General features: G+C 29.0%; 1 protein-coding gene across 2 annotated transcripts in view; it reads right to left on the reverse strand.

Annotated features, from left to right (window-relative positions):
• The window catches only part of LOC105845605 (solute carrier family 41 member 1), a 60,276-nt gene that overhangs the window by 24,939 nt on the left and 19,156 nt on the right, over positions 1 to 16,181 (reverse strand). For both annotated transcript variants that reach the window (XM_065818400.1, XM_065818399.1), the window contains exons 2-5: positions 15,244 to 15,577; positions 2,861 to 2,968; positions 1,809 to 1,880; positions 878 to 1,169 (exon numbers count right to left, since the gene is read on the reverse strand). In XM_065818400.1, coding sequence (XP_065674472.1) covers positions 878 to 1,169; positions 1,809 to 1,880; positions 2,861 to 2,968; positions 15,244 to 15,573 — 802 coding nt within the window. In that variant the 5' untranslated portion in view covers positions 15,574 to 15,577. The remainder of the gene's footprint in view (positions 1 to 877; positions 1,170 to 1,808; positions 1,881 to 2,860; positions 2,969 to 15,243; positions 15,578 to 16,181) is intronic.

Consider the following 16,181-nt stretch of genomic DNA (forward strand, 5'->3'; position numbering starts at 1 on the left):
TAAGTTTACAAATTTCCAAAGAATACTGAAAACGCAGACTATTATGCTAAATTCTTTTGCAACACATGCATATTTAGGCTGCTTTTTAACATACTAATTATTTATCTTTTAACATAACACAGAATAATATGGAACTGTTATAGTTGTTTGAAATAATTTGTTCGATTATTATCTTTTATTTTCACATCAGAATATTCAAAAATTATTTTTTCAAAATTTTTTTAGCATATCCTGAATGAAAGAGTTTCGTTTTTTAACAAGTAACACAAACGGTTATACAAAATTAAATCATTTGAGAAGTTTTTAAAAGAATAACTAAATAAAAACATAAAAATATTTAACTTTATTTTTACCAAAAATTTATATTTTGCAAGGGCGCTATTTTGCACATGTAATCTGATTTTCAAGGGTGTGAAGGCAGGCGCGAGCTATAGCCTGCCATTCCAGACAAAGCCTTTATATATATATATATATATATATATATATATATATATATATATATATATATATATATATATATATATATATACATATATATATATATACGTATATATATATATATAAATGTATATTTATATAAATAAATGTATATGTATATATATGTATATATATATATATATATATTAATTATATAGAGATAACATGCAGTTATCTCTTTATAATTCTTTTGCAATATTTTTACGCTACTGGCAAAGTTTTAAAAAAACTTTATTTCAAAATACACACAAATGAGAAGCAACAGCATTAATTAAAATATAACATGTTATGATGATGAAGATTTAAATTACCATATGTTTTGTTAAGTATTATTTACATGAGTTGTAAAATAATTACTTGTATAACATTAAAATCACACATATAAAAGTATAATATTTACCCATTATTTTGTAAAGAGAGTTAGAAGTGACAGATAGTAAAGCAAGTGTAATAAGATCACCAAGGCTCGCTGCAATAGGCGTTGCAACATTATCTGGGTTAATACCACATCTACGAGAAAAAATAACAACTGCAACCATAAGCGCTCCTAAAAGTGCACTAGTAATAGATGCTGTAACAAGAGAACAAGCACACAGCAAAAATCCGTGATGGAGACTAAATTGATCACTTTTAATCCAACCAAGAGTGACAGCAAGAAGTGAAGCCAGAACTGCCACTACTAATGCTTGTGCCTAAATCATTTATAAATCCTTTAAAAAATAAATTTAAATAAATTAATTTTAACACAATAGGAATTTAAAAATTATAATTATAATGCATATTATAATGCATAACTTTGAAGCTTGTCTCCCTACAACAATATCTTTAAGATATAACAATCACAATCTATTCATTCTTACTATGTTTGATCACATATCATCTGCATTGACCAGCTACCATTGTGAACCAACTATAAACTCTTAAACACTTTTAATATAAGTACATATTTGGGTAAGTTTTAGGCATTGCCTAAATTCAGAAGTTAAGGACTTTTTTTTGTTTCCATCAATGTATTTTTACAGCGTGCATTGACTAGTGGAGGGGGAGGAGTATGGCTGCCCAAATTATTTTTCTAGAATAACCCCTGTTGTGGTAATACTTATATGTAATACTTTAATGAAAATTGTTAAATCTATTTTAAGTCTTTTTTTTATTTCAAAAATAATATAAAAAAATATATATATAAAAAAAAATTTCTAGCCTGATACCAACAAACTTAATGAGAAAATAAAGTCAATTTTTTAAAAATTTTTTTCATTTCTTTATTTTTAACTTTAACTTCATAATCTACATTTTAGTTTATTAATAAACAAAAATATTTATAAACAAACTTGTGTCAGAGCCATATTGCCGAAAATAATACTCCATTTTCTTTTTGGACATTCCATTTTACCAACATTCGCCTAAAATTTATAAAAATTAATAAATAAGAAATAATGAAATGAATAAACTGAATAGTCTGGTAGATTTTTAAAAAAAGTGTAGTGATAAGTAATTAAATTTTTCAAGAACTTATTTTCCTTTTTTTTATATAAAATAAAAAATAAATTGTTTTTTTTTTTCATTCTTTAAAAAACACTCATTTATCTACACTGTGTCAAAAAAGTTTTCATCCACCTGTTCTGTTCATTTTTCAGACGCGACAACTTTTTATTGAACAAAGATATAAGCAAAATTTCAACTAAATGATATCATTTAACCATTCAAGAAATATTGTAAAAAAAGATTTTACAAAATAAAGAATAGAAAATTAAATATAGCATTTTAAACTACAATAAAATAAATTTTAAAAATGCAATATTTAATTTTCTATTCTTTATTTTGTAAAATCTTTTTTTACAATATTTCTTGAATGGTTAACTGATATCATTTAGTTGAAATTTTGCTTATATCTTTGTTCAATAAAAAGTTATCGCGTCTGAAAAATGAACAGGGCAGGTGGATGAAAACTTTTTTGACACAGTGTATTTTATTTTCGAATTATAAATGTTTATCTACAGCAGTGATGGGGTAAGTAGGAGTCAACGGGGCAAAAGTAGCCCAATTTCAATTTGGCTTATATTTTCAAATTGGACAAAGAGCTTTCAATTTGGCCCATGTTTCTTTATTGCATCATATTAAAAATATAAATGAATATTACTTAACTATTTTTTCTAGCCCACACTCAAATTGAATTAGACCATATGATTTAATTAATGAAAACTTCCCCCATCACTGGTCTAAAGTAATGGTTCAAATATTTGTATAGTTTATTTTTAATATTCAAAATAATAAATTAACTTTATCTTAATAACAATATTTTTCTTTTGAAAGTTAATCAAAATAGCTACAAGCACCTACATTTTACCTAAATTTTTAATGATTATTAAAAAATAAAATATACTGCAGTTGATAATCTGGAAGCCAAAGTCATTTCTAAGTTTCCTTTTAGACCGAGCAATGCAGGTACCAATATGTAAACTTCAGGAATATCTTTAAATATCTTCCAGTTCTAAAAAGCAAAAAGACAATTAATATGCAAAGCAATAAAACTGGAAAAAAAAAGCTAAGATTTTGAAAAAGTTGTTATAACAAGAACAAAAGAAAAATCATTACAAACCTTTAATTTTTGTAAAATTGAGAGACATTTTTATTTAATTATTTAAGAAAAATACGGCTAATATAAGATTGTGTATGTGTAAACACTGGCGAATAGTGTTTTCATTAAATGAATAGCAAATATTACTATTTGTTAGTACTATTCATTAAACAAGTAGCTATATTCATTTAAGGAAAAGTATTACACTTTTTTTTATAATAGTACAAAGTTTTTTTGTAAATAGTAATAAATCTTTTTTTCAATTATGCACCTAGATACTTGAACTTGTCAAAAAAAATCTAATTCAGAACCAGTTTATAAAAATAGAGGAAAATTGTTCAACACAATTTTACATTTTTGCTTTGGATATATGTATATAATATTAAGCAAGGTTTCCCAGGAGACTGGTGCAGTTGCAGGCCTTATATGACTATGCGTAGAATTTTTTTTTGGACAACTTAGCCATGGTTTATTGCATATACTAATAATTTATGTGTTCACTAAAAATGTGCTGAAAAAACCGAATGAATGATAAAATAAATAGTGCTTTGGTTGATTATTTGTGTCATATATGAGGCCCAACTGTTATATCGACATTGGTCAAGGGTTTAAATCCTATGATTAAAATTTTGAAAATTCGATTTTGATATTAAAATCGAAATTTCAAAGTTATTTAATCAAAGATAAAACATATATTAACATTAAGCATTTATTTTTTCTGGTTTATACTTTATCTATTTTATCATTCATTTAGATTTTCATTTTTTTAGTTTAGTTTTGCATTTTTTATTTCTCTTCTCAGTTTATAGTTTGTTTATTTTTATATTTAGTATAAGTTTACATTTACTCAGCGGATTTTTTAAAACGCGCTAACTTAAAACATGCAAGGAGCCATGGACAAGTTATCAAAACAAAATATTATATGCATAACCATATAAGGTGTGAGACTGTATGTGTCTCCTGGGAAGGCTTGTTATGTAAAATTATCTATAATAAAATACTAAAAGATGATGGTAAAAAATTAAATAAAAAATAATAAAAGTGTAAACAGTGTGAATAATAAATAATAGTACTAATACTAGTATATAGTAGTAATATAGTAATAGTAGTAATAATAGTATTAATAATAGTACTAATACTAGTATATAGTAGTAATATAGTAATAGTAGTAATAATAGTATTAATAATAGTAAAAACAAAAAACAATTAAAATAATTGTAATAATTTTAAACAAGTGATTAATATGTAAATTAAAAAAAAATATGAAAAAAGACACCAAATTTTTATTTATAAAATAATATTAAAAAAAAAGAATAAAAAGTAAAAAATAACTCTTTACTAAAAAATCTACGCAATTTGTCATTTTATTTTGCATTATTCGATTTTTATGTACTATCCCTACAAACTTAGCCTGTATTCTCATATAAATTCCTTTATGCAGATATAATACCCAAATGAAATTATTTATGTTTCAGACATTTATAATGTTTAAAAAGCAGTATACCAAACGCTAATAATATACAAGGGGAATTATTTATTTAGCAACCTTTTAAAAAAAAACAGAAACTAAAATCAGATTCTTGAACTTTAAACTCGATTTAAAAAAATAGGAAAGCAAATAGCAAATAGCATATTTATTGTATATACACAATTTTATAAGGACATAATATTATGTGTTTAACAAATAGTACTACTCGTTTAAAAATTAGTATTTTACGCTAAGCGGATAGTACTATTCATTAAGCGAATAATATTCTATAAGTGAATAGTACTAATCATTAAGCAAATAATTTGCTTAACGAATAGTACTAGTTTTAAGGAATAGTACTATTCCTTAAGGAACTAAGTACTATTTCTTTAGGAAATTGCACTATTTGCTAAACGAACAGTAATATTTATTAGTGATAATTGTAAAGTGATAATTGTTATGTGACAGTAATAATTGTTAAGTGAATAGTACTATTGTTCAGTTTCATAAACTAGATTGACTGGAATTTTTTTTAAAAAAACCAAGAGATTTTTTGTGGTTATAGCAAATAATCTTATTCATTTTTAACCTTAAAACTTTTCAAACATTATTTAAGTTTTTAACTTGTTAAAAGACTAGTTTTTATTCTTTTATTTTTACCAAAAAACCGGGAAAATTTAATAGTTAACAAATTGAAGAAGGTATATGAGTAAAATCGGGAACATTGTTAAAAGGATAAAGTAAATAAAATATTCAAAATAATTATGTTTATATAAAATTCTATAATCAAATATCTATAATTCAAATAAGGACATTTGAAATTTTATATCTAAAATTTACTTTACAATTTTTAAAATGTCAGACAATGGTTTAGAAACAAATACTTTTTATTCTAATAACTTTCTGTTGCAAAACATTCATTAACTTTTCTTTTTCTGCACTTTTTTGTATGATCAATAATAGATTCCCTTACTATTTTGCACCATTTATGCAAAGCAATTTTTTTGAATTTATATTAAAAAAGCATTCTTCAACTTTTCTGATTTTCGAATGGAATTACATTTCTTTAATAAAGTGTTTGCTTGCAGTATGCAAATAACCACAGATGTTTTTGTTAAGTGGGTCATACAATATATCTCGCCTCTTAAAGTATGTGAGTAAAGTAAGAAAAGCAGCGTGGTCTTGTTTGCTATATATTCACTTAAAACTATGAGTTTTAAATGAACCTCTGGAATTTATAAAATAATCAAAAACTCCAGTGAACATTCTGACCTCTCAAAATATCGCCCAATCAGTCTTCTTTCTATTATTAGCAAGGTCTTTGAGCCTTTGACAAACAATTTTCTCACATTCCCTCACATCCCATTTTGATTCAAGTAACTTATTGTCAGACAATCAATTTGGTTTCCAATCCTCTTGCTCATAGGAAAGATTTTATCATGCATTAGATGGAGGTAGAGAGGCTAGGGCTATTGCTCTTGACATATCTAAGGTTCTCAACAAAGTTTGGCATGCTGTTTTCTCCATAAGCTTGTTTCATATGGTGTATGTGCGAAAGTTTTTGGGATTATGAAATTGTTTCTTTCTAACCACTTTATTAAAGTCATCAGAAGACCGACACTCTTCTCTATTTCCAATAACCTCAATGTTCTATCCTTGGCCCTGTATTGTTTCTTATCTACATTAATGATCTTCCTGACAACCTTACATCTAAAGTTTTCTCTTTTTGATCGCTTAAAAGAGGCAGCCGAACTTGAATCTGATCTCACTTTTGTAACAGATTGGGGCCCGCAGTGGCTTGTAAATTTTAACTCCAACAAAACTCAGTTATTTACTGCAAACAACTATTGCAGTACTGTCGACACTCCTATATTAATCAATGTCAACACTCTCACTGAGTCCTCATCTTTACTTCTTCTTGGATTATTGTTTACTACTGACCTTTCATGGAAACCATATATATATAATCAATTACTAAATTAGCATCTGCTAAGGTTGCTTCTCTTTATCATGCTCGCCATTTTCTCTCTCCTGATTCCATGCTCTACCTTTATAAATCTCCTTTTGGCCCTGTATGGAATACTGCTGTCATAATTGGGCTGGTTCTTCTAATGATGTTTTTTCTCTACTAGACAAGGTCCAAAAACGCATAGCTGCTAAGCTTAAGCCTCTTTCCCATTGTCATAAAGTTGCATCTCTTTCTCTTTTCTATCATGGTCGCTGCTCAATGGAACTATCATCTCTAGTTCCATCAACTAAAACTCATTCTCCCTTGACTCCTCATTTAGCAGAATCTTATTTATTCTTACAAATTTATCATTTTTTTCTAGTAACTTCCAACTTAATAATGGTTGCTTGGAGCCTTATTAGGAGGGAATCAAAATTACAAAAAAAAAAAAAAAAAATCATAAAATTGTATTTAAACATAACCATAAAATAAGCAAATTTTTTAAATAAGATATATATTTTTTTAATAATATTTTTTTAAAACTATTAAAATTTGTAAATTTTTTAAAAAAGCATTCAAGGCGTTCAATAACAACAATTAGAAAGTTTACAAAACAATAAAAAAAACTTTGTTATATTTTTGACTATATTAACTTTATTACAAATATAAATAAAATAAAAATATATAAAAAAAAAGATTATTGAAAATATTCATAAAAAAAACACTTTTTAAATAAATATTAACTTTCAATAATTTGAATAAAATGTTTTTTATAGTATACAACCATTAAAAACAATTTCTCGCTTTATTAACATATTAATAACATAATTTATTTGTGCCTTGTTGAAATGTTTGTTTTCGACATGTTTTGCAACAATTTAAACATTTTGAAATTAAGTTGTCACAAAAAAAAAAAAAAAAAAAAAAAAAAATAATGGTCAGCAAAAGAAAGCGATTGCCTTTCCTGTCCACGACTGGATTTGCTAAATACCATAAAACATAAAAATATAACATAAATAGACTATAGTATGGAATATAATGTAACAAACTGAAAGAACTTTTATTCATTATTTAAAAAAATTTCTACTAATGTCATAAGAGCACATGTTAATACACTTTGCATTAGTAAAATATTCATATTCATAAGTGCACATGTATCAACACTTCAAACTTGTAAAAATAAACACAGGTCATATTTTATCAACTTTTAATGGTCAGACTGATACTTAAAAATATCGCAATAATTTAGATCTTCCTATATTTATGAACGATAATGTACTCAATGAGTCATCTACCCTTAATCTTCTAGGATTAACTCTTACTTCCAATCTTTCTTGGAAACTGTATATCAAATCCATTGCAAAATTGGCATCTGCTATGGATAAAAGAATTTTTTTTCTTTTTCCAACATCCTCGCTTCCAACAAGGCTGCAAGCAACCACTATTAGATTTGGAATTTACTGGAAGAAAAAAGATGAAGTTCGTAGAGCAAGATAAGGATTGACAGACAACTTAAAAGATTGCAAATTATATGAATCAGGAAAGCAAGATAAAGGAAGCGAATTCCAAAGAACTGATGTTTATAGGAAATAAACTAGACAAATAAGAGTTTTTGGAGTACTTAGGAATAGTCACAGAAAAAGGATGAGACATAATTGAATGACGAGTAACATGAGAATGAAATTTAGTAGATGGTACAAGAGACGCTAGCTCTTCAGAGCAGTGCCCATTATAGTATTTGTAGAAAAGAGAAAAAGAAGCAACATTACGCAATGTGATAATGGTTGGAGGTTGGCTGCAAGAGCAGGTTCAACTATGCTTACAATGGGTTTTTTCACCTTGTCTAAAAGAGAACGAGCATCATTAGAATACCCAGCCCAGATATGGCTACAGAATTCCAAACAAGGACAGATTTGAGATTTATAGAGATAAAGAATAGAATCCGGAGAAAGAAAGTGTAGAGCACAATAAAAAGATGCAACCTTAAAAGATGCTAATTTTGCTATGGATTTGATATTCAGTTTCCAAGAAAGATTGAAAGTAAGAGTTAATCCTCGAAGATGAAGGAAAGATGGCTCATCAAGTACATTACCATTCATAAATATAGGAGGATCTAAATTATTGCAATAACAATTGGCTGAAAAGAATTGGGTTCTATCTGAATTAAAGTTTACCAGCCACTGTGAACCCCATGCTGCAGTGGAATAGAGATCCTTTTTTGAGAGAGTATTGGCTTCTTATCATGACAAGAATAAATGGTAGTATCATCAGCGAACAATACCACCTTAGATGTGAGAATATCTTGAAGATCGTTAATGTAACTTGAAAAGAGTATAGGGCCAAGGATTAAACTTTGAGGAACCCCTGAAGTTACAGGATATAAAGAAGAGTGCTGTCCATCGAGGACAACTTTTATACTACAATTGGAAAGGAAGGAGTCAATAATCTTAAAGATATTACCAGATGCAGTATATATATTATATTATATGTGGTATGGTATATATATTACATTATATGCGGTAGGGGTGTAGTGGTAAAGTGCTCGCTTTATAAGCTAGAGGTTCCGAGTTCGATCCCCACCACGTCCCTGGTAGTACCGTGCTCAACTTGTTTCTCCACGAAGCGGCCTTATTCTTCAAGGTTTGTGTTTTGGAGTTATAGAGTTGAGAGAGGGTTATAATCACTATTAAGTAGCCTCATCATCTGTAGTGGCCTTGAGGAGGTGAATAACAAAAAAAACAACAAAAAAACAAAAAACACCGTAACAAGAAAGCTTATGGAGAAGACCAGCATGCCAAACTTTACCAAAAGCTTTAGAAATGTCAAAAAACATTTGACATTTCTAAAGCCTTAACCTCTCCACATCTATCTAATACACAATAAATTCCATCAGTTATTACTGTTAACAAATTAGCAGTAGAATGAGAAAATTGAAAACCATATAGATGATCAGAAAGAAAGTTATTAGATTCAAGATATGAGATTTAGTATTTGTTAATTAAGGACTCGAAAACCTTGCTTATGATAGTAAGAAGACTAATGAGACGGTAGTTAGACAAGTCAGATTGCTCTCCAGAATTTTTAAAAATATGGTTACAGATGCTGCTTTCCAGCAGGCTAGAAAAAAAGACTCTGATAAGCAATTGTTAAATAGTTTTGAAAGTATAGACGACAGCTCCAAAGAACACTTCTGCAATGCTATAACAGGTATGTTGTCCAGACCACAAGCTGTAGAAGAGTCTAAGCTGGAAATCCCTTTAGATACAGAAGCTGGAGTGATATGAATGTCAAGCAATGGATCAACCTGTTTGATGGCTATATCAGGTAGATAGCAACTAGTGGAATCAAGAGATGATATTGATGAAAAGTTCTTAGCAAACAATTCAGCTTTGTCTTTAGGTGAGGTGATATTGCTTGAAACCTTTTTACAATGGTTTTTAGCAATAGTAAACATACATCTGTTTTCTGAAGGATTTTTTAGCTGATAGATATCGAAGTAACAGTTTTGATTGGATATTGCAGCAGAATAATGTGAGAAAAACCATAGAGAAGAGTAAAGCTTGACCTGAAATCATCGAGAGGGAATAAAAGATTCTATGCCAACATGAATCCACAATGTTATGTAAGAAGCACATTTGTTAAAAGGAAGATAAAAGTTTGCTACCCAAGGGCCATCACAAAGAAAATCATGGAAAGAGTCCCTTTAAAGTCAGCTTTAAGGTAATTGTAAGAGGTACGATGATAGGGGGATTCTGATGATGAAGAAGAATGAAATTTTACAGTTTTAGAGAGATCAAACAGTGATCAGAAGCACCTAAGGGTAAATGTGGAGAAACTAAGCACTGACTAGGGTCAGAAACAAAACATAAGTCAAGTAAAGAAAGTAAATGATTCGAGTTGTCTGGAAAGCAAGTTGGAAAGTTGACTATCTGAGTTAGAGATTGAGAAAGGCAAAAGTTATAGAACTTAACACCTGCAGAGTCACTGACACTAGAGCCAAGCCATTCGGTGTGATGAGCATTAAAGTCACCAACAACAACGATATTGACTGATGGATAAAAAGAAAGAGCATGGTCAATTTGATAAGAAATAACATCGAAAAGAGTGCAGTCAAAGGAGAGATGAAGGAGAGCAATATAGAACAAAGAGAAAGACGATAGAGTGAAGTGGTGCTAAACAAAAGCACATAAAAGAATAGTCTGTGGATTCAAACTTAGTTTCCCGACAAATGGGTGAATTGTTATGAATGTAAATACCCAGACCAAGCAAGTGACTATTAGAGTCTTTACGAATTAAAGGAAGATAACCATCAACACTAAGATCACAAGATGAGACAGCTGAACTCAAATTAGCCTCACAAAGAGCAAGTAAGTCTGTTGAACTTTGCAAGAGATAAGTCTCAGCAGAAAAAAGTTATTTCGAAGACCACGAACATTAGTGAATGAGCAGAAAAAACGTCATCTCTTTATTAAAAAAAAATATATATATTTTTGTAAAAACAAATAGAAGGGTTTGGCCCCTCCCACTGCCTACCACTGAAAGTGTAAAATTAGGTTGTTTTGGAACTAAGAATAAAACTTTTATATAGATCCACACAACATTTACTAGCATTTATTAAAATAAAGTACAATAAAGATTAACTCTTAAACATTGTCAAGCCAATAAGGTTTTGTTTCGATAGATTACGCGACATCAACTTCTATTACAACTCTAGTCCTTTAATCCAACCATCTCTTCTATCTTCTGTAAAAACATTTTTTTTACACATCTTTCGACAGCTTGAGTGTGGCAACACCAGTTTGGTACAATCATTGGTTTAAATAATACTCTTTGATGTCCTTAGTTGTCATGCAACAAGTCAAAGGTGGTTCAAAAGCTTCATTCCAATCAATAAAATCCTTGAGACAAATTGCCTTAGTATTGATATCTGGTGTCCTTCTTGGTCTAACAGATAGATCTCCTAGTTGTTCATTTTCATCACCTTCTCTTATTTCTAGAATTCTGAGTGCATTGAAACTTCTCTTCTCTTTATTTTCAGAACAAAGCATAGTTTGATGAATAGACTCAGAGAAGGCATACCAAGCAGATCGCTTAATAGTTGGAATGACAATATTCTGAATATCGAGTGACTGGTGTTGAAGCAACTTAGGCTGGTAAAGAACATGTTTTGGTCCTTCTGTCCAACTATGTTTAACTTTGATGTTAAACTAGACAGGAAAGTACACTCCTACAACGAACTCGACTAGTTTAAGAAGTTTTTGGGCTGCATCGCCTTGAAGACCATGATGAGTTACCCAAATTCTACATATTCTATTGGCTGTTGTTAGCCATCTGGCCATGTTAACAGGGCCAATTTCAAGAAGTCCTAGTTGCTGAGGAACATGACCACTGCTTATAGCGTTAACTATTTGATAGCCGTAATACTGATCTGTCTTTAACCACATCATTACTTAAGTTAATTAGAGGCACACCAGTTTCAACTTTACTAAAAAAAGGGTTAATTTCAAGATTGGTTGCTTCATCAAGTAAGCTTCCAATGGGTCCACTCCATTTTTTATTGCTTTTAGATTCTCCATCTAACAATTTAATTAGACGTTTGAGTAGTAATTCATTGGTGTGTAGAACACATACAATCCAATTTAACTTTCGCCTTAATTTCAGCTCCATAAAGTGCATTACTCCTCCCTCACAACCAGTGTTTACATTGGTAGAGTCTCCACCAATTGCTTTTAAGTGTACATTAATGTTCCTCATTGCTGATCCATCTACAATTAAAAATACTTAAGTAAGTTCTCTTTTTCCATCAAAAAATATGCAGTCAATAATCTCTTTATTGCAATAATCATCAAACTGAATAGCAACTTCATTCATTACTTTATCCCTAGCTCTCCAAACTTTACTGTGATCTATTATTAATCAAGTGTCACTTTGGGATACAAGTCCTCCATCTACCCATGCTGCAGTAGCTATGACTGCAGTTGCTCTTAAACCAACACCATATCGAATACTGGCCAATACAATATTAGCGATATCATCATAATTTCTAGATTTTTTAAAATATTTTGTACAAGGCTTTTGAATAGAAAAAATCTCATTTTCATCAGATTTAAACTCTTTATAATTATCATGTTCGTTATCTTGTTCATTTTGAGTATAATTTTCTTCTTGTGTCGTATGTTTTTGTTCTCTGGTTTATTTTTCTTCTTCTGTTCTTCGTTTGCAACTTTGTACTTTTTTGAACCTTTTGGACTCCATCAATTCAGCAGGTCCAAGTTGATATGAACTAAAAGATCCAATCTTTTCTCGTTGGGTTAAAAAAAAGGTAGCAACATTTTGCTTACAACTAGACAAATTAAAATAAAATTTTCTTTTTAAAATAATCAGAGATCAGTAAAATATTAAATTTGATTTTTCAGCTTTACTAACACTTTTATAATGATTGTCGTATATTCACTCATACCTTTTATATAAACCAGTTCAATAATTGGTATTTTTCTCTCCCTTGGACAGATGCAGGTAATGTGGGCACCAAATTTACAGTCAGGAGGACAGCATTGCTCAGAACAAAGAACTATTTTACAGTTACATTCCACCAAGTCAAATAGTTTGTCAATAACAAAATTAATCTTTTGTTTTATAACTTTACTTGCTTTGTTTTGGGAAATTAGACTAGCTTTGTTCCATGTGTCTTTAAGTCTTGTTACCAAATTATGTTTTAATCAAATTACAGGAGGCACAAATAAAACACTGGCCATTTGCCATTTTTCTGAAAGTTTATTATAAATATCCTGGATCAACTCAGAATTACTAGTTTCTTCTGTTTAGTTTGCTTGTTTCTCTTAAAAAAATACCATATCTTAGCACATCTCTCATTGTTGGCAGTTCAGCTGTTGGCAACTCTTTTCCAGATCCCAAATACTGACATAGACAAGAACCATTTTTCCATCTTGTACCAGTAGCCATTTTAATTTTAATATTATTTTTTATCTAGTAATTTTTAAAATTAGAAAGATATAAATATATACTATAAATAAATAAATAAATAAATAAATAAATATATATATATATATATATATATATATATATATATATATATATATATATATATATATATATATATATATACATATATATATATAACTTGCATAACAAATATTAAAGCAAAATACTTTTGAATAAAGTTTTGTGTGTAGCCATTCATCAAATAAAATGTATAAGTTAAATTACATACAAAACTTTGCAAAAATACTAATTTTTAAGTATTTTGAAACCAAAATTTCTGAAACAGTATAACTATTAAACAAATTTTGCTTATCCTGCTATAATTTCTTTTGATAAGGTTGTTGTAAAGCAGATATAACTCTAAAATATTGAAATTAACCCTGAAAATATGAAAATATCAAAAATTCACAATTTTTGGCAATTTTTAAGACAGTACCCTGGTAGCCTAAACTCATTTAAATTCAAATTTTTTGATAGTTCTGAATTTAATGTTAAACCTCACCCTTTTCTTAAAAATGCCACTGATAAGTATGAATTTTTAAATTTTGACCATAGTATGACACACCCTAGTATTCAGTACAATATTTAGTAGTCCAAGTTTTTTTTTTTTTTTTTTTTTTAGATTATTCACCTTGCCAAGGCCCGAGGGGGCCACTACAGTCGAGGAGGCTACTCATTTTTTTGTGTTTTTTTTTTTTTAGTTGTTATTCGTGGCGCAACCCTCTCTCAACTCTTTAACTCCGAAACACGAACCTTGGACTTCCAGGGACGTGGTGGGAGTCGAACTCGTGATTGCTCATTACTTTTAATAAACCCTAAGCCATAACAAATGGCTCCAAATGAGGCCTCAACAATGCACACCAAAAGTACAAACAGGAACACCATCTATGCGTAACGTGGAACTGTTAATATTGTGATATTTTTCAGCTGTTGATGGAATCAGCCTCTGAGAGCTACCACAGAGTTTAGGAAACCTGACTACCAACCGGCCTCAGAACCATAAAACTGAGTTTTTGAGCTGTACCCTCATTGGGAGATAATAGAATGAGTTGCCTAGTCATACAAACAGAGAAACAAGCAAAACCCGTTCATTGAGTCAAGAAGATCCAGCATTCAACATCATAAACAGGAAACAATGTATCAAAAATACATCTTGTGATAATATATCGCTCTGTGGAGCATAACATTTGGTAATATTTGATAACTTTTGATAACTTTGTATAAAAATCTAAAGGATTTTGATAATTCTTACTAAAGAATATATTTTTTAATTGTCGAGCCTATTTGACGTAAGCAATATCATTCTTAATTAAAAACTTAACGCTCAAACATCAGTGTTTCTTGAGACAAATAAAATTAATACCGCTGCAAGACGAGTATGGAAAATTCTGAAGGAAATTTGTTAAACTTAGAAAGAAGGGATTCCAAATATAAACAATTAACCAAAGAACAACATCAAGGTATATTAAAATATAGTATAATAAAGAAAAACTTCGTCGCGAAGGTGGACTGCTAGAAAAATATGTATGTTCCAAAGAAGCGTACATTAAAGCCAAATCAAATTTCGAGTGAAAAAAATCATTCTTATTTAATTAAAATGTTTCAAATTAAGTTAATATAATATACTTGTCATGTACATTTTTTGATTTATTTTATTTTTTCGCAAATGTATACCATATTTTCGGACAACAAAAATCGCTAAAATGTATACCATATTTCCGGACAGAGGGAGTAATAAATAAATTTAAATTAGTAATAAATAAAACTTACTTGTACATAATCAAGCAGCAAACCAGCAAAAACTGTACCAAATCCAGCAACAATAAATGGGAAAAAAATTTGCAGAGCTATCAAAAGACTAGTTTCCTTTGAACTTGATTGATCATTATTATTATTATTTTGCAATTGAGTTTTATGAGAAATATTTGTTTCGCCATATTTAACTTCAGGAACTTTATCTGCAGAATTTTGTTCATGACAAGTGTAACTTGCAAAATTTTCTAGTGATTTTGCCAGAAGAGGTTTTTCATTATCAGAAATACTGTTTTCATCATCATCACCATTTTTATGATGGTGGTTGTTATTCACCTTATCATGCATATAACTAAAAAAAGTTTAATTTAAAAACATACTTGTTCATCTCAATCATCATTATGATTATCATGATCATGATCATCATGATAATCATCGTTTTTTGGTTTATACATATAATAGAAACTACAAAAACACAATGATAAAAAAATATATATTCTAAATTATTAGTTCTGTCAGTGAACAATTTTACTAGAAACAAGCTTTTACTTTTTATGTCTAATTTTAAACAATGCGGGAGTAGACTAGCAGTAAAACACTAGGGTCACAATCTAGTGTTTCAGGGTTATGCTTCTGTAAGTACTGCAATTAGTCTCTTCTCCTTGCAGTAATCTTGTCTAACAAGGTTTGTTTAATGTAGTTTGTAGCAAGACATCACAAACTTAGATTTAAGAGAAAGAGTTACAAATAAAGTTACAAAAAAAAAAATTAAAAATAAAGTAGCCTTCTAAACTGTAGTAGCTGAAGGTAAAAGCAAAAAAAGCAATTCATTAGATATTAAAACTAAATTTTTGACAAAATAGTTTAAAACTATTTTAAAATGAGATTTAGTTTCTGAGGTGCTAGAATTAAAAATAAAACACAAACAAAAATTTACAATTATTACAAAAATAAAA

This window comes from Hydra vulgaris, chromosome 14 (genome assembly GCF_038396675.1).
Source record: "Hydra vulgaris chromosome 14, alternate assembly HydraT2T_AEP".
NCBI classification, from domain to species: domain Eukaryota; kingdom Metazoa; phylum Cnidaria; class Hydrozoa; order Anthoathecata; family Hydridae; genus Hydra; species Hydra vulgaris.